General features: G+C 58.8%; 4 protein-coding genes and 3 non-coding genes across 16 annotated transcripts; 4 read left to right on the forward strand and 3 right to left on the reverse strand.

The window, feature by feature from the left end:
* Positions 1-65: 65 nt before the first annotated feature.
* On the reverse strand, positions 66-10730 carry LOC107312323 (uridine-cytidine kinase-like 1). Of its 4 annotated transcripts, none has more exons than XM_085544046.1 (14): positions 10623-10730; positions 5384-5490; positions 5151-5321; positions 4874-4945; positions 4594-4783; positions 4447-4508; positions 4087-4103; positions 3520-3618; positions 1862-1955; positions 1703-1765; positions 1165-1287; positions 980-1087; positions 743-899; positions 66-653 (listed from the first exon to the last, which is right to left on the reverse strand). In XM_085544046.1, exons 2-14 carry the CDS (start codon positions 5399-5401, stop codon positions 580-582), a joined length of 1248 nt encoding a protein of 415 aa, XP_085400172.1. In that variant the 5' UTR covers positions 5402-5490; positions 10623-10730; the 3' UTR covers positions 66-579. The 4 variants fall into 4 exon arrangements, with proteins under 4 accessions (XP_085400172.1, XP_085400173.1, XP_015715120.2 ...); XM_085544047.1 differs by lacking the exon at positions 10623-10730 and adding an exon at positions 5991-6232; XM_015859634.3 differs by lacking the exon at positions 10623-10730 and adding an exon at positions 5947-6232.
* SLC30A3 (solute carrier family 30 member 3) lies at positions 8343-10012 on the forward strand. The gene is made up of 6 exons (XM_085544051.1): positions 8343-8642; positions 8711-8864; positions 8939-9128; positions 9201-9306; positions 9448-9582; positions 9663-10012. The coding sequence occupies exons 1-6, from the start codon at positions 8450-8452 to the stop codon at positions 9806-9808; spliced, it is 924 nt and encodes a 307-aa protein (XP_085400177.1). The 5' UTR covers positions 8343-8449; the 3' UTR covers positions 9809-10012.
* GTF3C2 (general transcription factor IIIC subunit 2) lies at positions 10053-16384 on the reverse strand. 7 transcript variants are annotated; one of them, XM_015859632.3, is made up of 17 exons: positions 15922-16384; positions 15185-15476; positions 14701-14795; positions 14452-14529; positions 14260-14358; positions 13965-14186; positions 13756-13867; positions 13501-13618; positions 12624-12655; positions 12342-12471; positions 12103-12247; positions 11769-11930; positions 11557-11644; positions 11324-11452; positions 10993-11124; positions 10623-10730; positions 10053-10525 (listed from the first exon to the last, which is right to left on the reverse strand). In XM_015859632.3, the coding sequence occupies exons 1-17, from the start codon at positions 16233-16235 to the stop codon at positions 10346-10348; spliced, it is 2436 nt and encodes an 811-aa protein (XP_015715118.1). In that variant the 5' UTR covers positions 16236-16384; the 3' UTR covers positions 10053-10345. The 7 variants fall into 7 exon arrangements, 2 of the variants coding, with proteins under 2 accessions (XP_015715118.1, XP_085400166.1); XM_085544040.1 differs by having other exon boundaries at positions 13756-13879; XR_014944960.1 differs by lacking the exons at positions 10053-10525; positions 10623-10730; positions 10993-11124; positions 11324-11452; positions 11557-11644 and having other exon boundaries at positions 13508-13618; positions 13756-13879.
* A 314-nt stretch (positions 16385-16698) lies between these two features.
* LOC116653294 (U1 spliceosomal RNA) lies at positions 16699-16862 on the forward strand. Its single transcript, XR_004306863.2, has one exon. It is a non-coding gene; the product is annotated as a U1 spliceosomal RNA (small nuclear RNA).
* A 1062-nt stretch (positions 16863-17924) lies between these two features.
* On the reverse strand, positions 17925-18088 carry LOC116653273 (U1 spliceosomal RNA). Its single transcript, XR_004306843.1, has one exon. It is a non-coding gene; the product is annotated as a U1 spliceosomal RNA (small nuclear RNA).
* Positions 18089-20517: 2429 nt separating this feature from the next.
* LOC146761596 (U1 spliceosomal RNA) lies at positions 20518-20681 on the forward strand. The gene has a single exon (XR_014945016.1). It is a non-coding gene; the product is annotated as a U1 spliceosomal RNA (small nuclear RNA).
* On the forward strand, positions 20520-25908 carry LOC146761597 (uncharacterized). The gene is made up of 3 exons (XM_085544064.1): positions 20520-21037; positions 22124-22342; positions 25768-25908. Exons 1-2 carry the CDS (start codon positions 20760-20762, stop codon positions 22278-22280), a joined length of 435 nt encoding a protein of 144 aa, XP_085400190.1. The 5' UTR covers positions 20520-20759; the 3' UTR covers positions 22281-22342; positions 25768-25908.
* The last annotated feature ends 149 nt before the right edge of the window (positions 25909-26057 follow it).

Consider the following 26057-nt stretch of genomic DNA (forward strand, 5'->3'; position numbering starts at 1 on the left):
CCAGAGCCGCCCCTGTGCCCCCAGCCCGGACCCCCACCTCCCCCCCATCGCTCTGAGCCATCGGCGGTGGCCGCGCTGCTCCTTTATTCCAGTACAAAACGAAGGCGGCCGCGTACAGTACGGAGCGGGCGGAAAAGCTGAGGGGGAAGGGGGCCCGCTGCCCCCATGGCCCCCGGCCCGAAGAACCTGAGCAAGAAGCATGGCACGGCCCAGCCCCGGGGGATGGGGGGCCCGAGGAGCAGCCCCTGCGCCAGCGTGGTCCCCTTCCCCCCCAAAAAGGATCTCCAGGGGTTACAGTACGGCCCCACCGCCACGGGGCTGGAATGCAAAGGAGTGTTTGAATATCAAACCCCCCGCCCCGTGCCACGCGGGGGTGATGGAGTGCAAGGAGGAGCCCCCCCCCTCCCCTTCCCCCATCCCTGATGGTCCGCAGCAGCACCGAGGGGGCGGCTGCTCAGAATAAATACAAATAAATACAGATTCCAGCAACGCAGGACCCGAGCCGGGACCCCGCTGGGTGGGTGGGGGGACTGGTGGCACTGCGACCCCCTACCACCCACCCCCCCGGGGCCGTCGGGCTCAGCAGTTCATGGCTTCGCTGTCGGTGCAGGCGGGCGGCGCATCGGTGCCAAAGTACCTGTCCCCAAAGTTCCCTGTGGGAGATAGGGAGGAGTCGAGTGGGGTGACCGAACAGGAGCAGCCCCCTTCCCTCCGCCCCCCCACGGCCCCCTCCTGCCCTCACCGATGCCGGGGATGATGTGGAACTCCTCGTTGATCCTCTTGTCCACAGCCGTGGTGATGATGCGGACGCGGGGGAAGGCGTAGGCCACCGAGTGCACCCCCATCTCGGCCATCAGCAGCGACAGCAGGAAGATGCGCTCCTCTGGCACGTCGTGGTCCTGCAGCACGGCACCATCAGAGCCTGGCCCTGCTCCCCATTGAGCTGTGAGCCCCCCACACACCCTGCCCGGCCCCTCACCAGCAGCACGCGCACGGCCATCATGGCAGCGGCGCCGGTGGACACGGTGCTGTCCATGAGGATGACGTAGTCCTCGCTGATCTCCTTGGGCAGGCGCAGGTAGTGCAGCTGGGGAGGGAGGACAGGAGGTCAGGCAGGGAGGGGGCACCTGGGGGCTCAGCCCGGGGGCTGCAGGTGCTGCTCACCTCAGGCTCCCCCGTGTCATGGTTGGTCTGGATCAGGATCTTGCCCAGGCGGATGTCCTTGCAGACGGCGGTCAACGCTTGCTCCATGGTCTCCCCGGCCCTCAGGATGGACACGCCGGTGATCTAGGATGGGAAAGGAGCCCTGCGTCATGGCCGCATCCTCAGCACTGTGTTCCCCTGCCCAGCCCTGTTGAGCCTCTGTCCGCCTCGCTCTGAACCCAGCTGCTCTCTGGGGGCTCCCATGGGACCTGGTGGGACCCACAACTACCCCTCGGGGCTCGTCAGCCCCTCTTGCAGCTGACCAATGGTTGGCCAGCAGCTGAGTTGGTCAATGGTTGAACAAGCAATGGCTGACCAATGGTTGGCCAACAGCTGAGTTGGCCAATGGTTGACCAAGCAATGGCTGACCAGCGGCTGACCAGCAGCTGAACAACAGTTGGCCAACAGCTGCCTGACAGCTGACTACTGGTTGCCCAATGGTTGACCATTGCACTGTCCCACTTGGTACCCAGTGGATAAGGGGATCAGTACATCTCACCCGCTGCCTATGGAACCGCTTCCCCTCATAGGTTGTCCCTTGCGGCGTCTCCACTGTGACTGACTGCAGAAAGGAAAGGTGAAGAGAGTGTGGGAAAAGCCGTCCCCCACGTGGCCCCGCTGCCTCTGGGGCGATGGGGATAGAGGGTCAGGGCCGTACCTTCAGTGGGAGGAAGGAGAGCGCGTGCTCAATCAGCAGCCGCATCAGGCGCTTGGAGTAGAAGATGAACTCGTCCCTGGTGGTGTCCTTGTTCCTGTGGGAGGACGGGTGCTCAGCAGCCGTGCTGCCAACAAGGGATGTGAGCATGGAGCAGCCCTTGTGGCTGGAGCCTGGGGACACGCTGACAACGTGGGAGGAAGCCTACGGAGGTGGAGGGGGCTTGGAGCATCCCAATGGGGAATGGCTGACAGCCCTGAGACCATTCAGCCTGGGGGAGGGAAGGCACAGAACTGTGGGATTCTGTGAGATTCTGAGGTGTGGCGAGACTGTGCCAACACTGCTGTGCTGAGGGAGGAGAGAGAGAAAGCAAACAAACAGCCCACAGCACGTTACTTTCTTGAGAACACAAGGGAGACAGAGGAGCCCTAACAGCTCTCAGCTGGTCAGCAGATGGAAGTGGTGGCGTTGGCAGCGGGCCCCAAGAGGCAGAAGGATATTGGGTATTTTTATCCTGTATTTTGGGACATCATCTCCCACTTCTCGCCATCGCATGGCGCAGATGACAGACAGCCCACCAACGGCAGCAAAGCAATTGCTTCTATCTCAGGGGTATTTCTGCGCTCAGATCCAGGTACCCTACAGCCAGGAGCTCTGTGAGGACCAGGAAAGCCCAACAAGCTTTAGCACAAAGCAGGCACTGCATCCTGCCAGGGCACAAAGTCCAGGAGCTCGGGGCAGGGCTGACCCAAGCCGTGTGGCCTCAGCTGCCAGCACACATCCTGGAGCCCTTCCATGTGTACACAGGGACTGGCATGCAAACAACGGCAGGGCAATGCCGCTCTGTGTCCACACAGGGCTACTTGCTGCTCCCCAGCTCTGCACAGGAGCTGAGGATTGCCCTGGAATCTCCTTCTCCACGAGATGCCAAGCCTGGATTTGCCATGACGCAGCGAGCTGCTCATCTGCTGCCAGCCTGCAGTGCTACAGACGGCTTGCAGAATGGGGAGCCCCAGCACCATCCAACGGGGCTGCCAGCACCCAGCGAGTGGGAAGGCAGACCCAAAAGAGGAAGGCTGAGCACCTACGAGCACCAAAGACACTGAGCCGCCCCCAAACGCAGCGCCCTTCCACCATGGGATTCTCAGCTCAGGTTCCTAAGAACCGCGTTGCTTCAGCTTTCCTCCCTTCCTGTGGGCTGCTGTAGGATGTGAGGGGGTGGCCAATGGGCCAAGCCAACGCCCCTCATAAATGTGGTGTTTTTGCATTTACCATCTGGAAGAGGCAAAGTCCGCCTCCCCACAGCCCAGGCTGCAATGCACAGCGCTGCCGGTGAAGGGAGATTAGCGGGGCTGATCCCTTCCTCCCGGGCAGCTGAGCCAGCGCCCAGCTCTGAGCAGATTAAGGTTATCAGACACTTGTGGCCTGGGAACAGGAGGGCAAAGCAACATGTCACAGGTCCCACAGGATTAGGTCTCGACCTTACGAGGGAGCTATTGCCACCTAGAGAAAGCAGAGTGTTGGGCAGGGAACAAAAAGCAGAGTGAGGGCAAAGCTGTGGGGTAGAAGCCAAGTCCTGCTGGAAGCACTAAGGGGTGGGATAGGCAAAGTGACAGCAGTGTTAGTACGGTCACAGCACAGCCCCCATGGGAGGGACTCACCTGATGATGGTGTGCATGCCCCGCACCTGCGGCGTGTTCTCCAGCACGCTCAGTGTCGCCGGCAGAGGCTGCCCCTGGTGGGCTGAGGCCAGAGCTGCCCTGCAGCAGAGAGCAGTGATCAGAGCTGTGAGGTGCACACAGACTGCAAGGGTCTGCCAGCATCTGGGCAGTGGGGAAGCAGCTCTATGTGAGCAAGGCATGTTGGGTGCTGCTCTGGGACAGTGCAAATCAGCGTGAGGACTGCCCTGCTGCAGGTGTCCACGTGATGGACCAAAAACCAGGAGAACCTGCAGCTTCCTTCTATGGGAGCAACTTCCAACCTTCAGGGCAGGAATTGTGCTCCAGAGAAGGATAACAGCAGCACGTGGAGGCAGCCCCACAGCTGCATGCACCTCAAATGAGCTGCACGCACAGCATCCACCCCTGAGGCTGAGGAACAGCACTCAGACAACTCCACAGAGCTTCAGCCAGCAGGGATGGGGAAGAAGGAGAACAAAAGGACAGCGGTTGCTGGCAGCCATTCCCCCCCAGAGCTGCCATAGCCCAGCCAGCAGGTCCACAACGTACCTGACAGTGATTTCGCGCTGGGTGGGACAGCGGACATCAGTGTGATAAAAGGGAAAAGGAAAAAAAAGAAGGGACATTTGGTCACTGTGCCAACAGCACTGGCCCAGCTCCCATCCCATCTCCTGGGGCTGCACAAGGAAGGGGAAAACCCTGCTGGGACCAAGACTGGTGACACCGGGGACAAGTGGGATGGCAAGAGCTGCTTGGGATACACCAGGAGGATGACACCGCAGCACCAGCAGGGTGCCACCCCATCCCAGCCCTTGTCTGCCTTGAGTCACGTACAGGGGCGATGCTGAGATGCACAGGGTACAGAGCAGTGAGCAGCCCCCTCCTCACCCAGCTCTGCCAGCCCCTCACCTTTTCCAGCTGGCTGTGCACGTGCTGCACAATCAGGTCCAGCGCCACGGAGTTCTCCCCACCTGCCCACAGAGCAGAGATACGGGGTGAGGGTGAGAATGCACACCCAGCACCGTGGTGGGGTCGGGTACGAGCAGCGGGTCTCACCCCGGGGCACCACGATGTCTGCCACCTGCACGCTGGGCTCAATGTACTGCTCGAAGGCCGGCTTCACAAACTTGTGGTACTGCTTGATGACGCCCACAATATCACGCCCACGCTCCATGATGTCGCGTTGCAGCCGCCGCACCAACCTTATGTCCGAGTCCGTGTCCACAAACACCTTCATGTCCAGGAGCTGGAACACTGGGAGGGGTGAGCACCCCCTATGCAGACCCCTCCCCCCGATACCCTTAATGCAGCATTGGGATCCCCCTCGCAGCAATACCTTCAGCAGCTCCTTGTTGGCAAACGCCAGGATGCCCTCAAACACGATGACGTTGGCCCCATAGACAGTTTTCTGTGGGGAGAAAGGTGCTGAGCTCACCCTGCCCCTCGACTGCTGCATCCCACCCCCTTCTCCACCGTGTCTTAGCCCCAGAGCCGGGCTGGGGGCACGCAGCCACCAGGGGCCATTGCGGTCACTGCATATCTCAGCCTTCAGCACAAAACCACAGGCCTTGCCCCTGTGCCCGCTGCCAGCCCCACACCCCCATGGCACACACCCACTCTCGGCGCCGGCTGTGCGTGGTGAAGTCGTACACGGGCACCTTCACGCTCTTGCCCTTCTTCAGCTTGCGCAGGACGCTGACGAGCAGCTCGAAGTCAAAGGCATCGGGGTGGTCAAAGTTGTAATCGCTGCGGGCTGCCAGCGCCTGCTGCCCCTCGTCCAGCACCTGGGAACGGCAGCGCTCAGCACCACGCCATGCTGCGCCAGCACACAGCACACGGCCCTCACCTTGTAGAAGGAATCCATGGACAGCAGCACCACCCAGGGCACGTCCAGCGCCTCGATGATCCGCGTGGCCACCGTCGTCTTACCCGAGGCGCTGCCACCACACAGCCCTGGGGGGAGAGGGCATCGTCAGCACAGCCCAGAGCCACAGCACAGAGTTAAAGCACAGAGCTAAAGCACAGAGCTAAAGCACAGAGCTACAGCATAGAGCCACAGCACAGAGCTATACAGCACAGAGCTATACAGCACAGAGCTATACAGCACAGAGCTATACAGCACAGAGCTATACAGCACAGAGCCACAGCACAGTCCAGGATGAGGTCCACGATCCAGGATGCGGCCCAGATCGAGACTGAAACCGCAGCCCTTGGTCCCACGTGCCAGCCCTGGCCCAGCCTCCAGAATGCAAACCTGAACCTCACATCCCAGGCCCTGAACAGGCCCAGCCCATCTCCATCCCCCGGCCCATCTCCATCCCCCGGCCCGGCTCCATCCCCCATCCCTCCCCCTCCATCCCCATCCCCAGCCCAGGTCCCACCCCCGCCCCGCTTCCCCCCGCCCCGCACCGATGACGAAGGCCTCTCCCACGGGCGCCCCGGTCTCGCTGTACCATGGCGGCCGCCCCGCCGTGTAGATGGTCCGCTTGCTGGTGCGCAGCAGCGGCGGTTCGGGCGGGCCCTGCCCTTGGCTGGCGGTGCGGCGGCGCGGCGGGGCCAGCGGGAGGCGGCTGAGCAGCGAGCCCAGAGAGCCGGCACCGGGACCGGGACCGCGCTCGGTCCCCGCCGCGCCCCACGGCCCGCAGCGCTCACCAGCGCCCAACGCCGCCATCACCGCGCGGCGCCCGCGGGGCCTGAAGGGAACGGGCGGGGCCAACGGCGGGGACACGCCCACGGGTGGGGCCAGGAACGGACACGGCCCCGGGGCGGGATGGGGCGGGGACACGGGAACGGGCGGGGCTGCGGGGTGCCGGCAGCGAGCGGGGCTGCCCGGTATGGAGAGACCGGCGGAGAACGGCACCGAGAGCGCCAGGCTGCTGGCAGCGCGGGGACACAGGTACCGACCGCACCGCGACATCGCCAGACCCGGACCGGCATCGGCACCGCATCACCGGCATCCCATCACCGGCATCCCATCAACGGCATTGGCATCCCATCACCGGCACCACATCACCGGTACTGGCATCCCATCACCAGCACCGCATCACCGGCACCACATCACCGGCACCACATCACCGGCACTGGCATCCCATCACCAGCACCGCATCACCGGCATCCCACCACGGGCACTGGCATCCCATCACCGGCACCATATAACCGGCACCGCATCACCGGCATCCCCATACCGACACCGGCACCCTCAGCACCAGCACTCCATCACCGGCATCATCACAACACCGGCACTCACTCCATCACCGGCATCATCACAACACCGGCACTCACTCCATCACCGGCATCTCAACACCGGCATCACAACACCGGCACTCACTCCATCACCAGCATCTAAACACCGGCACTCACTCCATCACCGGCACCCGCATCCCATCGCTTGCACCCCCCCACCCCAGCACTCCATTACCAGCACGTCCACACCGACACCTGCCCCCCCAGCCCCACCACCCCCATATCCCCATCACTCCCAGCTCCCCCCCCACCCTCATGCCGTTCCCATTCCACTGTCACCCCCACCTCCGTGCCACCCTCGGGTCCCCCCACGGGTGTCCATCTGACGGCAGCACCCCGCTGCCACCCCCCGCACTGCTACCATCCATCCATCACCCCGTACCGGTACCACCCCCCACCCCTACACCGGTACTGCCCCCGCCCCAGTCTGTTCCCAGGCCCCCAGGACGCCCCAGCCCTGCTGCCCCCCAGGAAGGACACGCAGGAGCCGGGGGGGGTCCCACTGTGCCCCTGCGGCCCGGCCCCCCCCGGCCCCATCCCAGAGAGGCTCCAAGCACGGAGGCAGCTGAGCATCGCCTGCAGCGTCTGCTGTGTCTTCATGGTTGGGGAGGTGATAGGTAAGGGGATGGGGGAATGGGATGGGGAAGAATAGGACATAATGGGGTGAGATGACGTGTGACAGGATGAGGAAGAATAGGACAGAATGGGGAAGGACATAATGAGACAGAATGGGACATGATGGGATGAGGTGGGACATAGTGAAATGGAATGGGATGGGATATAATGGGATGGGATATAATGGGACATGGTAGGATGGGACAGGATGGGAAGACATGGGACATGGGATGGGGCAGGATGGGATGGGATGGGACATGGTAGGATGGACAGGATGGGATGGGACACAGTGGGATGGAACATGGTGGGATGGGATGGGACATAATGGGATGGGATGGAATATGTTGGGATGGGATATGATGGGATGGGACATAATGGGATGAGATGGGACATGGTGGGATGAGATGGGATGTGGTGAGATGAGACATGATGGGATGGGACATTATGGGATGAGATGGGTCATGGTGGGATGGGACACGATGGTATGAAGTGGGACATGGTGGGATGGGGTAGGATGGGACATAATAGGATGGGACATGGTAGGGATGGGACATGATGGTATGATGTTGGACATGGTGGGATGGGGCAGGATGGAACATAACAGGATGAGACATAATGGAGAGTTGAGATGGAACAGGAATGGGATGTGATGGGGTGAGATGAGATGTGATGGAATGGGGAGACTGGATTGGGACAGGATGGGATACAATGGGATGGGGAGATGGGACAAGATGGAACACGATGGGATGGGGAGCTGGGGTGGAACAGGATGAAAAATAACAGGGCAGGATGGGATGGGGCGAAATGGGAAATGACATAATGGGACAGGATGCAACATGACGGGATGGGACAAGGAGTTGGGCTGGGACATAATGAGGTAGGACACGATGGGATGGAGAGTTGGGAAGGGATGGAAATGGGATGAGATACCATGGGATGAGATACGATGGGTTGAGATACAATGGGATGAGATACGATGGGATGAGATACAATGGGATGAGATACGATGGGATGAGATACAATGGGATGAGGAGTCAGACTGGGACACGGTGGGATGCAGTGGGATGGGATGCTGTGCCAGAGCCCGGTGCCACCCACAGGTGGGTACCTGGCACACAGCCTGGCCATCATGACGGACGCAGCCCACCTGCTGACAGACGTGGGCAGCATGGCTGTCAGCCTCTTCTCACTTTGGGTGTCCACCCGCCCGCCCACCGCCACCATGACCTTCGGCTGGCACCGCTCGGGTGAGGAGGGCTCAGCTCTGGGGCTGCCCATGGTGAAGGGTCCCGCTGACCCCCCCCACACCCTGCAGAGACGCTGGGTGCGCTGGCCTCCGTGCTGTCCATCTGGGTGGTGACCGCAGTGCTGCTCTACCTGGCGGCCGCCCGCATCCTCAGCGCTGACTATGAGATCGAGGCACGCACCATGCTGGCCACCTCTGCCTGTGCCGTGGGTGCCAACCTGGTGTACGTCCCCCCCATCCACCCCCAGCCCCAGATGTGCCCCACGGCCCCGGTGCTGAGCGATGCCCTCCCTGCAGCATGGCCTACGTCCTGCACCAGGGCCACGGGCACGGCATGGGGGGCTATGAGCAGCTGGAGGGGGGCTGCCTGCCCGGCCGTGCCCCCCTGCCTGGCAGCACCAGCGTCCGTGCCGCCTTCGTGCACGTGGTGGGGGACCTGCTGCAGAGCGTCGGTGTCCTGCTGGCTGCCACCATCATCTACTTCAAGGTACAGGGCTGGGCTCTGCCCTACATGGGGGGCACTGCAGCCCCATGTCAGTCCTCTTCTATCCTTCCACAGCCCCAGTGCAAGATTGCAGACCCCATCAGCACCCTCTTCTTCTCCATCTTTGTCCTGGGCTCCACCATCACCATCCTCAGGGACGTCTTCAGGGTTCTCATGGAAGGTGAGGGGGAGGTGGGGGTTCCTCGAGGCTGCAGCCCCAACCCGACAGCCCTTCCCTGTCCCTCCCAGCCCTATGGGGAGAAGCTGTCCCCAGCCCCAGCCCCAAATGGAGGAAGGGGCTGGGGGTGACCCCTTGGCACAGGAGCCCCACGAGGAATGACAGTGACTGCAGTGACGGAGGAGCTGCTGGCAGTCAATGGGGTGAGGGCCATCCATGACCTACACGTGTGGGCGCTGACACCGAGCCACCCCCTGATGTCTGTGCACGTGGCTGTGGGTGAGTGCCCCACACACTGCGCACATCCCACAGCACAGCCAGGCCCTGTGGGGCTGAGCCACGGTGCCTACTACCCGCAGATGCCACTGCTGACCCTGAGACGGTGCTGCGGGATGCCACGGGGCGGCTGCAACAGAAGTTTGGCTTCACCGCATGCACAGTGCAGGTGGAGCGGTACCTGGAGGGGGTAGGAGGCTGCCCACACGGCCACAGCCCTCTGGCATGAGCCCCCCATGTGTTGCGGGGCTGGGGAAGTGCCTGGGGGCCACAGCTGCACCTTCTCCTCCTGCTGCCCCCACTGTAGGGCAGGGAGCAGGGCAGCGTGGGGATGGAGCTCGGCCCCTTCCCCTCTTTGTGTGTCAGTGTCTGTGTCTGTCTGTGTTTGTCCCATCGCGTGGGGCCGCAGCCCCAATAAAAGTGTTGGAGAGCAGCCGAGGGCTCAGCACAGGGGAACTCCAGTGACACCACCATTACAAAACGCACCACTTTACTGCACTGCTGCCACCACAGCTCAATGTGAGCGATTCCAGAGCCCCCAGCACCAGGGTGGAGGGTGAGGAGCACAAGCGCAGCCCCACACACGGCCTCAGCCCAGGGCAGGGACACAGCTGCGGTCCCACTGCCCGCCCCGCACCAGCACAAAGCACAGAGCACAGCACAGAGCCCTCTGGGCCCCGAGGGGACAGCGGGAGCACCGGGTCCCTGGGGAAGGAGCACCAAGGGGGGGCAACACAGCCCCCACAGCCGCAGTGAGGGGCCAGGGTTACTCGGAGGGGGGGCTGACAGGAGGGCCAGGCTGGGAGCTGTAGCGGGCACGGCTCCGTGGCAGCAGCTGTGGGTCCACGGCAGCTGCCAGCCCTGCCAGGCAGTGCAGGCGCACGATGCCAGCCTGTCCCCCTGACACCAGCCAGCCACACACCTCCAGGTTGGGGCTGAAGCGCACCTGCAGGAAGGGGGGTGTCAGGAGGATGGGGGGGGTCCCACACCCTGGAGATGGCACAGGGATGAGGTGGGGGGGGGGGGGTAGTAAATTGCCTCACCTTGTGTAGGGCTTCCAGTTGCAGGCGGTCGAGGCTCAGCTCTGCCTTCCCCTCCTGCTTGTGCATCCGGCGCATGGGCTCACGGCTGGGGAAGTTCTTGAAGCTGCGCTGTGGGTGGGGGTTGGGGGAGGCAGGCTGTGGGCACACCGTGAGGTGCACAGGGTGGCACCCCCAGAGCCAGCCACAGCCCCCAGGCTCCGCCCTGGTGCTGGTGAGCTGACTGCCCCCCATCCACACACCCCTCTCCCCTGAGGTCTGTTCTGCCCCATACTCAAAGCTCTAAGACTGAGCAAGGGCTGGGAGCCACACCATCACCCCCAGTCCCATGGCTCCCAGCCAGGAAAGCTCAGCTCCCCCCTAACCCTCATACCAGATCAGTGTCCCGAAACTGCACGTAGGCTGTGGCCACCATCTCACTGTAGTGCCGGGTCCTGGGCAGCACCGGCTCACTGCTCCCTGGCACTGCAGGGCTGCAGGGCAGCAGGTCAGCTTTGTACACCGGCTGGGGAAGAGAGGAGGCTGAGGGGCAGGAGTCCACACCCCTCTGAAGGGACTGTGCCCAACACTGAGGCACGTCAGGCTGAAGGGCAGAGGACAGGGAGGGGAATCCAGCCCCAACATCCCACTGTAGTGCCCAGATGGGAACACAGAGCAGCACTTTTCCATTGGCACAGCAGCCGCCTCCCAGCCCAGTTCCTTACAAATCTGCGGTCTGAGGTACGCTTCACACTGAGTGGGTTGACAGCCAGGTCGGGCAGCACCGCAGCCACCAGCTCTCCTGTGATGTCCCCAGCAGCCACCGTGTTCAGCCAGTCCGAGCCCGAGATGCTCTGTGGGAACAGAGGAGCTGGGGAGCAGCTCCCAGCAGTGATGGTGCCGTGCCCCAGCGATCTCTGGGACTGCTGCACTGCACGGAGCTGTGTCTGCCCCTTACCCACACAGTCCCCTTGCGAGGAGCCACAAAATATGCCTTGTAGCCCAGGTACCCAGCGTCGATGTAGTGGATCCCACAGAGACCATAACTACAACACAAAAGGGTGAGGGCTGAGCTCAGAGCAGGGCTGTGTCCCAGCTCTCCTGCCCTCAGAGCATTGCCTCCTGGAGGGCAGGAGCCCACCCACGCCCTGGAGACCTCCCAGCACTCACGAGGCATAGCAGTTGTCCTGGGCCACGGTGACACCGTTGTAGGGCAGCAGCCAGGCCACCTCAGTGCTGAGGAAACGCTTGATGCTGTTGATGGGTTCATAAAGGCGCCGCAGGTCCCAGAATTTGATCTTTCGATCGTTCCCTACCGTGACCAGGAAGTTGCTGAGAACCAGGAGAGAGGCGGCACTGAGACCCCAGCGCTGAGCTGTGCCACCGGCTGCACACCACGGAGCCTTCAATCCCCAAACCATCCAGCGTCTCGGGCACTGTTAGCACCGAGCCCCAACCAGCAGGAGCACAGCCCTGCCAACTAGCAGCTCCACGCTCCACTTACCTGTTGGCTTTGCACCACTCGATGCTGCGCACGGCATGGTCGTGGGCCAGGAAGCACTGAAAAGGGTACAGCTGCAGGGAGCCGTTGGCGTAGGACACACGCTGCAGCGGGGATGCGGTCAGCAGGTTCCAGATGGCCACTGTGCCTGCAGACAGAGGTGTGCTGCTATAGTGAGCTGCCCCAGCACCACAGGTTGGAGCACAAAAGGTGCGAGCTGCTCCCTGAAAGCAGGGACTCACCGTCATAAAACCCAGCCGCAAGGTGCTGGTGGGGCCGGGAGGGCATCCAGGAGAGGCTGAAGCACTGCCCGCACTCAGTTGCGCTCCCCGCTTGGATGGAGCCCACCTGCAGGGTGGTGGTGGGCTGCACCTGCAGGGAGACAGAGCAAAGGTAAAGCCATTTTCCAGCACTGCCTGTCCTGGGAGTGGGAGACACACAGGGCTGGGAGCACAGTGCTGGGGGCAGCAAGCTCTGCGGGCTTCCTGGTGCCCCCCAGCTCTACCCACAGCAGGGACACTGACCTTGCAGATCATGTGCTTGTGTGGGGGCCCATCTGGAAGAGAGCAGAAGGGGGTCAGGGCAGGAGCTGCCGGCAGCCTTGAGCTTGGCACAGTGCTCCCACATCCCCACCCCTCCTGCTCAGGGCAGCGTCCCCACTGCAGCCCAGCACTGCTCTCCTGCACCCCAACATCACACACACACACACACGGGTGCCCACAGGATCCCCAGCACCAGCTGAGAGCCCATCCAGCAACACCACGAGTGCTGGGGGGGGGACAAGCTCCATGCCCTGCACTCAGCAGGAATCCAGGCACGTCAGCACCCCGCGCACCGCAGCGGAGGCGGGAAGATGCAGAGAGCCATGCAGAGAGCCATGCATCATCCCCGGCACCGCAATCACTGCGGGGTCACCGAGCAGGGAGGACCGAAGCCCCGCACTGCACCAAGCCCACGGCAGCAGATGGACGCGACGTGCGAGGATGGGACGTGATGCCGCAGCACGGCCGCACCCGGCTGGGGAAGGATCCGACCCACCCCCACGTGGGGCTGCGGCAGCAGCGCAACCCATCCGGAACCAGCACACGGATTGGGGCTGGGGACACGGGAAACCCATTTCCCATTGTCGGAGGCGAGCGGATGGATGGGGGCTGTCAGCTGCGGCTGAGCGGCCCCGAGAAGCTCATCAATCTCACGTGGCTGCCGGCAGATGGGAGCATTACAAGGACCATTGGGCAGCACCAGACCTGATCGGAGCTCCGGTCCCAGCCACAACACACAGCTCCCAGCCGGGAGGAATGAACATGCAGCTCTGCCTCAACGCAGCTGCAGCCATGCTCCAGCTCCAGGCTTCCCAGAGCTCTGGGCACAAAGGGATGAGGGCGGCGTGGCTCTTCCTACCTTTTACCTGGGTTCTCGTGCAGCTCTGTAGCGCACCAGGGTGCGGGAGGGCGTACAGCACCACACTGCCATCCGAGAAAGCAGCAGCCAGGAGGCCGAGCCGGCTCATCCGCGGGTGCTGTAGGACAGGCACAGGCTCTCAGCCTCCCCCTGGTTTTTGAAAGGAGCCTCGGGATCACCGCGCTCTGCCTAGGGAAGGCAGCGCTTTGGCACAGACGCGAGCAGGGAAAACCCAAGGCCGACCTGCACACCCACCTTTGTGGAGCTGCTAGGGGGCTCCCAAGCACCGCTGGGGCAGAACTTCATGTCCCACACACAACCGTGGTCAGCAGCGATGGCGTAGGCCAGTCCAGCCCTGTCAGCAGAGCTGTGGGTGGAACTGTGAGTAACACTGGAGCTGGAGAGCGGCAGCCCCACCATGGGGACACTACGGCCCCGTGCTGTCCCTCTTCTTTACCACTCACCCCTCCTGCAGCGTGCCCAGGCCCCAGAGCTGCAGCAGCGCGGGGCCCTGGTGCAGCCCCTCCACGCTGTGCGTCTCCTCCATGGTTCGGTGGCAGTACAGAGCCACGTACTGCGCAGCCACTGCTCCCTCTGGCGTCGGGCACCACTCCATGGCCCAGATGGGGCCGCCCACAAAGAAGGCCGTATCCCGACGCTCCTCGTGGGGCTGCAGGGAGTTGAACCTGTGGCAAGGAAAGGTCAGGGCAGCAGGCAACGGGGGCTGCACGTGGCGGGACCCCAAGATCACCCACTGACCTGTTCAACCGGTACAAAGCACCACCATCCTCAAGGCCCTCCCGCTGGATGGAGAAGAGCGGAGACTTCTCCTCCACCGGCAGGTATGGGGCAGCTTCACTGGAGAGGAACAAGTGTGAAAGGTGCGTCCCGCCCCTACCAAGGGGTGACCTATGCCATGGCCACCCCCCAGCACTGCGCTGCCCACAGTACCTTTCAGAGAGACACATCCAGTTGTGTGCCAAGGGGATCCAGTCAGGGAATTCCCACTGCGAGTGCACCTGCTCCCGCCTGCAGGAGATGCCACAGACATCAGCACTGACTGTGCTGAGCCCAGCAGCCAGGTCCTGCCCCACACGCGGACCCTGGGAGGGGCCGCCCTGATGTGGGGATGTCCCCATGCCGTCCCTATGCCCACGGTGCTGCACAGGATGCCCCCACGGCCCTCCCACCCCCACTCACAGGCTGAAGGTGAGGCTGGAGCATTTCTCCACCGGGGCCATGATGGAGTTGTGGAAGCCATTGGGAGCAACACCACGGCACAGGGGCTTGGATCTCTGGGAATGAGAGCAGAGTCAGAGGAAGATTTAGCCACAGGGCTGCCCCCACCCACCCAAACATCCCAGGATGAATCTCTCTATAACCACCCAACACCGCGTCACTGTGCTAAGAAGCCTGACATCAGCTCCAGCAGCAGCCCAGGAACACACTCACTCTCTTCCCGCCCACTCTCACTCCCAGTTGCCTCTCCTGGAGCTCACACCCACCCTCACACTGTACACAGCACTACATTACCCCTACAGAATCCTGTTTCAGGGCAGATCTGCCCCAAAGAGATGGAGCGAGAGGGGGACATACACACACACACACAGCCAGTGACAGCTCACTTTGTGACACTTAGAGCACACCAAGCAAGCAGCAGTAGAGGAAGAGCACTTCTCCTTACCCCTCCTGATGACGTCCTCACACTGTGCCCCCAGAGTGGCTCCATTTCAGACTCCTCACTGAGATCTGCTTCACTTTCCTCCTCCTCCTCCTCCTCTTCCTGCAGCAGTACATCCTTAGAGGGCACAAAGTCGGCGTCCTGGGTAGGGTCATCACTGTCGTCATCCTCCTTCTCCTTCTTCCTCCGACGTTTCCTCTGGACACGCTGGGGCTCCTGGGGGCTCTCGGTGGGAGCTGGTTGCTGGCACACAGACGTCAGCTCTTCCGCCAGCTCCTGGAGGTACAGCAGCGCCCTGTCACAGAAAGGCAGCACCCAGCAGTAAGCAGAGGAGCACCAGCAGCACATGGCTGTGTAGCACATGGCACCCAGCCCAACTGCGGGGTCTGCGGGCACCATTGGGAAGGACCAACACAGACACGGAGCTCCTTGCAGGCTCAGCGTGTCCTCAGCACCGAGGGGCCTCACAGGGCTGCGTGGCTCCAACTCTGTATCAGTTCACAGAATGACCCGGGTTGGAAGGGACCTGAAGGATCATGTAGTTCCAACCCCCCTGCCCAGCAGGGCCACCACACATACACAAGTTCACAGAGCGCTGCTGGATGCATCACACACAGCCACCCAGGCACCTCACGGCCCACCCCTGTCTCCGTGGTGCTCACACGGGTCTCCATCTCTCCCCACCCGCTGACCCACCGCATTGATCCCGCATTGATCCCCGCAGCCCCGGCCCCGCTCACACAATGGCCGCCCTCCGCCGTGGCCGTCCTCCCGGGGGTGTGTCGGTGCCATCGGGCCCGTCCCGCAGCACGGCGGGTCCCTGCAGGCCCCGGGACAGCCGCAGCAGCACCTCGGCCTCGGGGCTCCGCGACGCCTCCCCGCCACCATCCGCCTCCTCCGGGCCCTGGGGGCCGCTCGTTGCCTTCGTGCCGCGGACGGGCCTTTGCCGGGGCTTCGCTCCCGCCTCCCCGGGAGCCGGGGGCGATGGAAGCTCCCGGGAAGAGCCACGACCGCGGCAGCGCGGCCCACGGGGCCCGGCGGGGCTGGAGGCCATGCGGGGCTGGACCGGAGCCGATATCGGGGCGCTCAGGCCGGAGCCGCCCGCATGGCGAACAACCACCCACCGGGAGCAGCGGCCACCACGAGCACCGGGACCGGATCACTAAACATGGCGGAACACGGCGCGCGGAGATGACGTCATGAGGCCGAGGTGTCCCGACACGTGACGGGAGGAAGGAAAACTCGGAGCGTCAATGAGACCGAGAGTGGGGCGTGGTTATGCAAATAGAGGGCGGGGATATGTAAATCAGAGCGCGCTGCATGACGGGAGAGCAGCAGAACGCACAGAGAGACCGCGTGGAACCGCGTGGGACTCGGTGTGTGAGACGGTGTGAGGGGTGTGTGGGGTGGGGAACGGGGCGGACCGGAGAGGGACGGAGAGGGATGTGGGGTGCGTATCGCCGTGTGGTGCGGGCTGGTGTCGGGGCGTGGGGAGCGGGGCGGGTTGAGAGCAGGGCATACTTACCTGGCAGGGGAGACACCATGATCAGGCAGGTGGTTTTCCCAGGGCGAGGCTCATCCCCTGCACTCCGGGTGTGCTGACCCCTGCGATTTCCCCAAATGCGGGAAACTCGACTGCATAATTTGTGGTAGTGGGGGACTGCGTTCGCGCTCTCCCCTGGCTTTGTGGTTCAAAGACAGAATAAATCCAGTTGGAGTCCAGTCATTAGTTGTGTTCCCCAGGGGTCTATTGGTGCTGGGACCTGTCTTCTTCAACATCTTTATTGATGACTCGGATGAGGGCATTGAGTGCACCCTCAATAAGTTCGCGGATGACACCAAGTTGGCAGGGAGTGTGGATCTGCCTGAGGGTAGAGAGACCCTGCAGAGGGATCTGGATGGGATGGAGAGCTGGGCCAAAGCCAACGGGATGAGGTTCAACAAGACCAAATGCCGGGTTCTGCACTTTGGCCACAACAACCCCAGGCGGCGCTATAGGCTTGGGGCAAAGTGGCTGGACGACTGTGTTGAGGAAACGGATCTGGGGGTATTGATTGATGCTCGGCTGAACATGAGCCGACAGTGTGCCCGGGTGGCCAAGAAGGCCAGCGGCATCCTGGCTTGCATCAAAAACAGTGTTACTAGCAGCAACAGAGAGGTAATTGTCCCCCTGTACTCGGCATTGGTGTGGCCGCACCTCGAGTACTGTGTTCAGTTTTGGGCCCCTCACTGCAAGACATTGAGGCCCTGGAACGTGTTCAGAGGAGGGCTACAAAGCTGGTGAGGGGTCTGGAGCACAGGATGTATGAGGAGAGGCTGAGGGAGCTGGGAATGTTCAGCCTGAAGAAGAGGAGGCTCAGGGGAGACCTCATTGCTCTCTATAACTTCCTGAGGGGAGGCTGTAGTGAGCTGGGGGTTGGCCTCTTCTATTGTGTACTCAGTGATAGAACTAGAGGGAATGGTTTTAAGCTGCGCCAGGGGAGATTCAGGCTGGACATTAGGAAGTATTACTTCTCAGAAAGGGTATTCAGGCATTGGAATGCACTGCCCAGGGAGGTGGTGGAGTCACCGACCATGGGAGTGTTCAAGAAACGTTTGGATGTTGTGTTGATGAATATGATTTAGCCGGGTATCGACGGGGAGAGCAACGCTCAGGGGTCACCAGCGGAGCTGTACAGGGGAGTTGAGAAGAAGAAATACGAGAGGAAAAGGAGCTCCGCATTCTGTCTTTGAACCATCAAACCAGGGGAGAGCGCGAACGCAGTCCCCCACTACCACAAATTATGCAGTCGAGTTTCCCGCATTTGGGGAAATCGCAGGGGTCAGCACACCCGGAGTGCAGGGGATGAGCCTCGCCCTGGGAAAACCACCTGCCTGATCATGGTGTCTCCCCTGCCAGGTAAGTATGCCCTGCTCTCAACCCGCCCCGCTCCCCACGCCCCGACACCAGCCCGCACCACACGCCGACCCGCCTCACAAACATCCCACCTGCTCCGGCCCGCTCCGCCCCTCCGGGCTGCCCACGCCCACACCCACAACGGACCCACGGCTGCCCACCACAGCTCCGCTCCTGCGTTCATGCGCTCCCGTCATGCCGCGCGAGGAGCGATCTGCCGCCTCATCTGCATGTGATCTGCATACTGATCTGCATAGCCCCGCCCCTCCCGCGCCGTGCCCAATCCCCGCATCCCTTACCCGCTGCTCACGCCGCTCCTTCAGTTGGGCGGTCCCGGTACCGGAGGTCACCGCGCCGTGCAGACACTGCGGGGCGATCGGGGACCCGGGTAAAACCCGCATCATGGAATCGCTGCGGTCGGAAACACCTTCAGCTCATCGAGTCCGACCGCAGCCTGAGCGTCCTGTTCACTGACAGCGCGTGATACATCGTGTCTCTGAGCACCGCATCAAACGGCACTTAAACATCCCGGGACGGGACTCAACCACGTCCCTGTGCAGCACATTAAAGAGCTGAACTGTCCTTAACGACCCAAAGAAGTGTTTGCTCATGTCCAACCTAAGGAGTGTGGACATCAGAGCTTGAAGGGGCGGCTTCATGTGCTTACAGAGGGGGCAAGGGTGGAGTGGCCTGAGCTGTGTGTGCAGCTCTATGACCTGGGCCGTGTCAGTGTGTAAGTGCTGGGTGCAGCCATGGCAGCGATGGTGCACAGCGCTTTGATGCACTGCAGGGCGGCGTGCAGGCTGTGCACAGCCCAGAGGAAAGCGCTGCGTGTGTCAGGTGTGACGTGCAAGGGATGGAAACACACAAACTCTGGGAAACCTGTGACATCCATCTGCCAAACCTCGTTTGGTCTCAAACCTCTGGTCTCCCCCTGCAGGACACAGGTTAGCTGAATGGCACCCTGAGCTATTCTGTACCATGTCGCATGTGACAGCAACGGGAATGTGAAACATCCTGTGCAGTGACAGTGCTGACTGATGGAACCGCTTACGTGACATTTCGGCAGCAGAACACAGACCAACTGTGTCTGTCATGTAGCAAGTGGCATCAGATACCGATTCCCTTCCACAGCCCTGGACGCTGTGCTGCCCACCCCTCCCACAAGCTGCACTGTTGGTTCCAGTGGCAATTTTCTCAGCCAAGACTGCAATGGGTCTAATGGCTGTACCACAAGAGCGCGAGGATGCCTCACTACCTGAGGCTGACGGCTTTGTTATCTGCGGGAACTCTGTTTCACCAGTCGAGGAAAACAGATAAAACCTCTGCCCCCCATACCCCATGTTGGAATATCCTCAATAATTTTTAGTCAGGATGATATCTCTGATGAAAGCAGGTTTTATTTGCTATTGCAATGGCGGGCGCCCCGATGGCAGAAGCGCACCTATGGACACGATGTTACAGTTTCTATACCTTGTCTCCCATACATTTTCCCCTCCTGTTTCCCCTTTGATCGGGTATTCCAGGTTACAATTTTACTCGAGGTTTGCATTAGTTAATTACACTCTGGCACTAGTTAATTCCCGTGCTATCTTGTGTCAGTCGGTCGCCATCCTGTTTCTGTTTCCAAGATATCTCGGTATCTTATCGCATTGATATGTTGATTTCCTTCAAAGCTTCTTCCATTCTGTCCCAGAATGTTAAACAAAGAGCCGGGGGAGGGCGGGTGGTTCCAGTCCTTCCCCATATCTCTTCAGGCACATCCTTAGGTATGTCATGACTCGTATGTTTTTACAGTGTATACAACAAAACATTAAAACATACATTATTACTAGTTTATACGGGTATATTGTTATTTTAACTTCTCCTCTTTGGATCTTTTATCACCCAGGCCCTGTCTGTCCAGCACCAAAAATAGTTTTTATTTCAGATAGCTGGACAGACAGGAGCTGCAGTCTTTGTAAACTACGATTTTTAACTAATAACTACAAATTTCTTCACTTATATATTCATAGTTTGTTCTAAATGCAGAAACAACATTTGATTCCCACAACCAGCCCCTGGGGGAGCGCTCAGCGCTCACAGGGAAACTACGGGTCACAGAGACAGAGCAGAGGGGGTTCCATGAGCGGGACAATTCCTGACCGGGAATCGAACCCGGGGCTGGGAGAGGTGATGTAACAGAGGGGGCGTGTCCATGCAAATGAGATGCAGATCAGATGCAGATGATGCGGCAGATCGCTCCTCGCGCGGCATGACGGGAGCGCATGAACGCAGGAGCGGAGCTGTGGTGGGCAGCCGTGGGTCCGTTGTGGGTGTGGGCGTGGGCAGCCCGGAGGGGCGGAGCGGGCCGGAGCAGGTGGGATGTTTGTGAGGCGGGTCGGCGTGTGGTGCGGGCTGGTGTCGGGGCGTGGGGAGCGGGGCGGGTTGAGAGCAGGGCATACTTACCTGGCAGGGGAGACACCATGATCAGGCAGGTGGTTTTCCCAGGGCGAGGCTCATCCCCTGCACTCCGGGTGTGCTGACCCCTGCGATTTCCCCAAATGCGGGAAACTCGACTGCATAATTTGTGGTAGTGGGGGACTGCGTTCGCGCTCTCCCCTGGCTTTTATGGTTCAATGACAGAACGAGGAGTTCCTCTTTCTCTCCGCTTTACTCCGCTGTTCGCATCTCTCGGCGGCGATGTGGGCCCGGATCGTGCCCTATTCGGGTCTTCGGGAGGATCCGCTCCACGGTCCCGCCGTGCACAGCGCTGGGACTGAGCGGCCCGGTGAGAACTGGACCGAAGTGGCCGCACCTTCAGATCCAGCGGATGGCGGCTGGGCAGCTTCATCTGCTGCAGCGCTCAGAGCCCGCGGATGGATCACAGAGTCACAGAACTGTAGGGGTTGGAAGGGACCTACAGAGATCATCGAGTCCAACCCCCCTGCCAAAGCAGCTCCCTACACCATGTCACACAGGTAGGCGTCCAGGCGGGTCTTGAATATCTCCAGAGAAGGAGACTCCACCACCTCCCTGGGCAGCCTGTTCCAGTGCTCCATCACCCTCACTGTAAAAAGGAACTTCTTATGCTGTACTTTCATCCCATTACCCCTAGTCCTATCCCCATGCACTACTGAAAAGAGACCAGCCTCACCACTATGGCTCCCACACCTCAGGTATTTATAAACCTGGATCAAGTCCCCTCTCAGCCTTCTTTTCTCAAGGCTAAACAGACCCAGTTCCCTAAGTCTCTCCTCATAGGGGAGATGCTCCAGGCCCTTCACCATCTTTGTGTCCCTCCACTGGACTCTTTCCAAGAGATCCCTGTCTTTTGTACTGGGGAGCCCAGAACTGGACACAATATTCCAGATGAGGCCTCACCAGGGCAGAGTAGAGGGGGAGGATCACCTCCTTTGACCTGCTGGACATGCTCTTTTTAATACACCCCAGTATGCCATTGGCTTTTTTGGCTACAAGGGCACACTGCTGGCTCATGGTCAATCTGTGTCCACCAGGACGCCCAGGTCCCTCTCAGCAGAGCTCCTCTCCAGCAGCTCTTCCCCCAGCCTGTACTGGTGCATGCAATTATTTCTACCCAGGTGCAAGACTCTACACTTGCTTTTGTTAAACCTCATCCGGTTTCTTACTGCCCAGCTGTGGAGAGTGTTAATGCAGAATGGCTTCATGAGAAAGGACATGAAGAGATTCCACTAGTTAAATTGTAAAAGAATGAATGTGATTAAAGACAAAGACGGTTTATCCTAGGGACGGTCACGGGCTAAGCAGCTGTGGAGAAATCAGTATGTGAAAGGACAGGGTATGTAGCTAAAGATGAAATATGTATCTAGAAGCAAGGACGGCCTAAGGGAAAAGCAAGATGTGTAGCAAGGTGTAGACAAAGCTGCAAAGAAAAAGTATCTATAAGACTAACCACAAAGGTCAGATGAAGTAATGTCTAATTCACCAATCCTGAGCTTAACTTTTGCAATATGCATGAACTTATTACTGATTGTATAAATGAGATGCTGTAACACCTAATAAACGAGGCTTGTTGACCATGATAGCATGAGACTTGTCTCCCGCGGTTACTTCCAACAAATGGTGACCCTCGACGTGATAAGGAAAAAAGGGCGGCCACGAGCGAAGAACTGCGTTGGGTTCGGGTCCCGCAGCTCGACGGACGACGAAAGAGCTGAACTTGGAGCTCCGCGTCTCGAGTGACCACACAGGTGGGCTCGACCGATACGTGCTGCCGAAGCCTGGAGGGCTGCAACGGTACCGACGTGATGGACAGGCAAGCAGCATATAATTTATTTACCGCTTTTCTTAGGCGGAGACAGTTTAAGGGGATAGACTTGGAAAAGGAACTCCCTAAGTTATTAGCGTATGGGTATGCTAAAGGGTTATTTCAGAATCCGCATTTAGTGCATGATCTTGCTGAATGGTGTAAATTTGGGGATACAATTTTTCAGGGAATGATAGATGGGGAGAAAATGGCTAAAAAATGCGGGAAGTGGTGGCGTGTAGTTTATAATGATTTGTTGCAATATCAGGCAGAAAAGGAAGCGGTAGAGCAAGCTAGTGCTGCGCAGGGGAGGAATAAGAATTATAATGAATGGTCAGATTGCCCGGGGCCCCCTGCAGTGTCCACCGTAAAGTTGCCGCCGGCCGCCGAGCCTGAGTTGCCAGTGGCTGCGGAGCCGAGTGCCCCGTCTCCGTCTCCCTGCACGTCGGTATCAGACGAGCCGCCTGCATCGACCATGGCGCTACAGCCGGCCCCCTCGACCCCCCTTTGCAATGAGCCGCTCCCTGGGGCACACAGTGACCTGGCGGAGGCCGTCGCGCGGGAGCGGGGGGGGGCTTGGGCTGCGCTGGCGCGGGCTTGTTTAGAGGCGGGAGACGGTGAGGGGTTGGAAGCGGTGAGACAGGCGGTGCTGCCGGGGGGGTATTCGCCTGATCCTGCAGGCGGGACACAGGCTGCTATCAGTGCTTTAGACTGGAAGTTGTTGTTACAATTGCGGTCTACGGTCAGTCAGCTTGGAGTAAAAAGTGAGCCAGCGAGACAGACACTGGATTATATCTGGAGTACTCAGGTTTTGTTGCCATCTGATTGTCGGGCTATAGCTAGGTTGATTTTTTCGCAGCACCAACAACTGCTATTTAATGCTTATTGGGAAGAGATGTGCCAACAGAGCGTTGTGATAGTTAGGCAGCCCGGAGATCCGCTGTATAATGTCACCGTTGAAGAACTTTTAGGGGTGGGTCCTTTCATCCGGACGGAGGCCCAGGCTTTATTAGGACCAGCTAAATGTAGAGAGTCAATGTATCTGGCCATGCAGGCTATGGATAAGATCAAGGCACCAGGTGGGTTGTTGTCTCATATGAGAATCCAGCAAGGAAGAAATGAGGATTTTGGAGTGTTTCTAGATAAGGTAGCTGGAGCCATAGAGAAGGCTGGAGTACCAGAGTACATGAGGGAAATAATGCTAAAACATTGTGCACTTCAGAATTGTAATGCTACAGCTCGTGGCATTCTAAGTACTTTGAGGAGTAACTGGACAATAGAGGAGGCGTTAGACAGACTATCGAGCGTGCCCACGGGGGCTCAGGCTTTCATAGTTGAGGCTATTAAAGAGCTAGGGGCAGGATTAAAGGCACAGGCTGAGGCTTCTCAGAATCAAGTGTTAGCAGCCCTTGCACCCCTCCAAGCTGCAGTCGCTACAAGCCCACGCTCGCAGAACAGCTCCCTCATGAAATGTTTCCGTTGTGAAAAAACTGGCCACATCCGTCACGAGTGCCAAGCCACTGGGATTTGGCGCAGCAAGTGTCAATCCAACACCCACAACGCTGCTGTATGCTATAGGAAGTCGGGAAACGTGAGAAGCAGCGCACGAAAGAACAGCGGCCGCGCTCCGATACAAGCTGCCGTTCCCAGCCAGCGGCCGCCTGCCCCCCCGCACACGTCGCTCGCCGCGTTGTCGGTCTCTACAGCACCCCCGCCCTCTGCTTCGCCCACGTCGTTCTCTGCGCCTCGCCGTGCCGCCCCTCCCTCGTCCTGCGCGGCTGTGTCTGTGCAGCCCGTGTGTAACGTGGTTAAAGACACGGATGGACTGAAACCAGGGGATCGTTATGACCCAGGTCCTGTAGATCCAGAAAGAGAATCGGACGCATTTCCTCCTGATGATACTTTGAAGGAAGCAGAAATGACAAATTTCCCTACAGCGTACTGTGATGTCTTAGAGCATTGCAGAGAAGAAACAATATTAAGGGGTGATGCTGACACGTTGCAAACCTTTCCTAATCAGGTCCCCCATTTGGAATCCCTGCCTTATGAGGCAGTGAAGGAGCTAAGGGAGTCAGTGAGAACATTCGGACTTCAGTCAGCCTTTACATACAATCTTTTGGTTACAAACAGTGACACTTACACTATGACCCCTCACGATTGGAAAACTGCGTTAAGAATGATCCTCTCTGCTATGCAATATGCTGTGTTTATGATTGAATATCAGCTACATAATTTGACTGATAGCTCTTTGCCTCAGACTCGGACAAATCCATGTGGCACAGCACCTCTTCAACTGTGTCAGACAAATGTCACTCACATTCCTGAATTTGGCCATGTAAAATATGCACATGTAACAATAGATATTCATTCTTCTTACATATTTGCCACAGCACATACAGGTGAATGCAGTCATGACACCCGTAAACACTGGTTATCTGCTTATGCTGCTATGGGAATCCCACATACTACAAAAACAGATATTGGGCCTGCGTATACCTCTAAGGCCACTCAAACTTTCCTCCAAGAAGGGTGTGTTAAACATACTACAGCCATTGCTCATTCTCCCACTGAACAAGCTATCACTGATCACATTTATCAAACATTGAAATCCATTCTTATTAATAAACAAAAAAGGGGGAATATGGGAGGCACACTACAAGAAATATTATGTAAGGTTTTGCTTGTTTTGCTTGTGCTGAAGTTTTTGAATTGTGTTCATACAGATACAGCTTATGTGGATCGTCATTTTGAGGCTTCCCCGGTGCTAAAGGAACAGCCTATGGTTAATGTTTTGGAATATGGCCACAGGACTTTGGGACTGTCCCCTATCACTGACAACTTGGGGTCGTGAATATGCTCATATTTCCACAGGGACTGGCCCTATGTGGGTTCCAGCATGATATCTTCGGTCTCATCTGAAGGCAGAAAATAGCATCCAGCCTTTATAGTAATTGTGATTGTGTGTTTCTTACTTAGTGGTATTGCTTTGTAACTTGCTGTGTTATAGATAATATTAGTAATAGTTTGACATAGTGTGTGATTTTCTGTTTTACCAATGCAGTCTCAAGATTTAGAGTTTAAGGCATTAGCTAGGATGTTGTGTGCTTCTTCTATTTTAGTAATAGATCAGATGTGTATTAAACAGGATTTGATGTAATCAATGCTAGAATCTACAGGAATAGCTCTTTTAATGTTTTAGTACTGTTTGGTTATGATGTTACTAGCCTATTAATTAGCTTTTCTTAATTTGCAAAGACAAAACCTGGAAAGGAATCCCAGACAAAGAGATGACCCTGTATCATATAACGGATACCTATTTTACATCCAATTAATTGGGATCTGAAAATATAACCATGCATCATTTTAGACAAAAGTGCACGCTAATAGAACTGAATTTGATGGTTTATTCTGTTTTCCAAGCAGGTGTTCCACTTGGGCTCTATATCACGCACTGGCCATGCGGATGTGGTGTACAACTGGAAGAAATCCTTCAGACCCTGAATGCAGGAGAGAATCTGTGATGGGTGAGAGAGGAAATGTGCACCTTGAAGCAGGGGACGCCCTGCTGGCACTACCTGTCGCATCCACCACCAACATGGCTTGCTGTTTCTCAAGGGTCAATAAGTATTAATGCCCCTAGTGATACTCTAGTACATTTGTCCTCTAAAATTGGTTCTATTTGACATGATATTCCATTAAATTGCACGATCATT

This window comes from Coturnix japonica, chromosome 3, assembly GCF_054131305.1.
Source record: "Coturnix japonica strain WE chromosome 3, WE-NBRP24, whole genome shotgun sequence".
NCBI lineage: Eukaryota > Metazoa > Chordata > Aves > Galliformes > Phasianidae > Coturnix > Coturnix japonica.

Excerpts from the sequence above, each read along its gene's own strand:
- LOC107312323 (XM_015859634.3), bottom strand. The coding sequence starts at position 6,208 with ATGGCGGCGTTGGGCGCTGGTGAGCGCTGCGGGCCGTGGGGCGCGGCG. Across the intron at positions 4,946-5,150 it reads ACAGCCGGCGCCGAGAGTGG|AAAACTGTCTATGGGGCCAA; the intron begins GTGTGTGCCATG and ends TTCTCCCCACAG. Across the intron at positions 4,784-4,873 it reads CCAACAAGGAGCTGCTGAAG|CTCCTGGACATGAAGGTGTT; the intron begins GTATTGCTGCGA and ends CCAGTGTTCCAG.
- SLC30A3 (XM_085544051.1), top strand. The coding sequence starts at position 8,450 with ATGCAGTGGGATGGGATGCTGTGCCAGAGCCCGGTGCCACCCACAGGT. Across the intron at positions 9,307-9,447 it reads CTTCAGGGTTCTCATGGAAG|GAGCCCCACGAGGAATGACA; the intron begins GTGAGGGGGAGG and ends CCCTTGGCACAG. Across the intron at positions 9,583-9,662 it reads GTCTGTGCACGTGGCTGTGG|ATGCCACTGCTGACCCTGAG; the intron begins GTGAGTGCCCCA and ends TACTACCCGCAG.
- GTF3C2 (XM_085544040.1), bottom strand. The coding sequence starts at position 16,235 with ATGGCCTCCAGCCCCGCCGGGCCCCGTGGGCCGCGCTGCCGCGGTCGT. Across the intron at positions 14,530-14,700 it reads TCCAGCCTCACCTTCAGCCT|GCGGGAGCAGGTGCACTCGC; the intron begins GTGAGTGGGGGT and ends CATCTCCTGCAG. Across the intron at positions 14,187-14,259 it reads GCTTTGTACCGGTTGAACAG|GTTCAACTCCCTGCAGCCCC; the intron begins GTCAGTGGGTGA and ends TCCTTGCCACAG.
- LOC146761597 (XM_085544064.1), top strand. The coding sequence starts at position 20,760 with ATGTGGGCCCGGATCGTGCCCTATTCGGGTCTTCGGGAGGATCCGCTC. Across the intron at positions 21,038-22,123 it reads CCCTACACCATGTCACACAG|CATGAGACTTGTCTCCCGCG; the intron begins GTAGGCGTCCAG and ends TGACCATGATAG.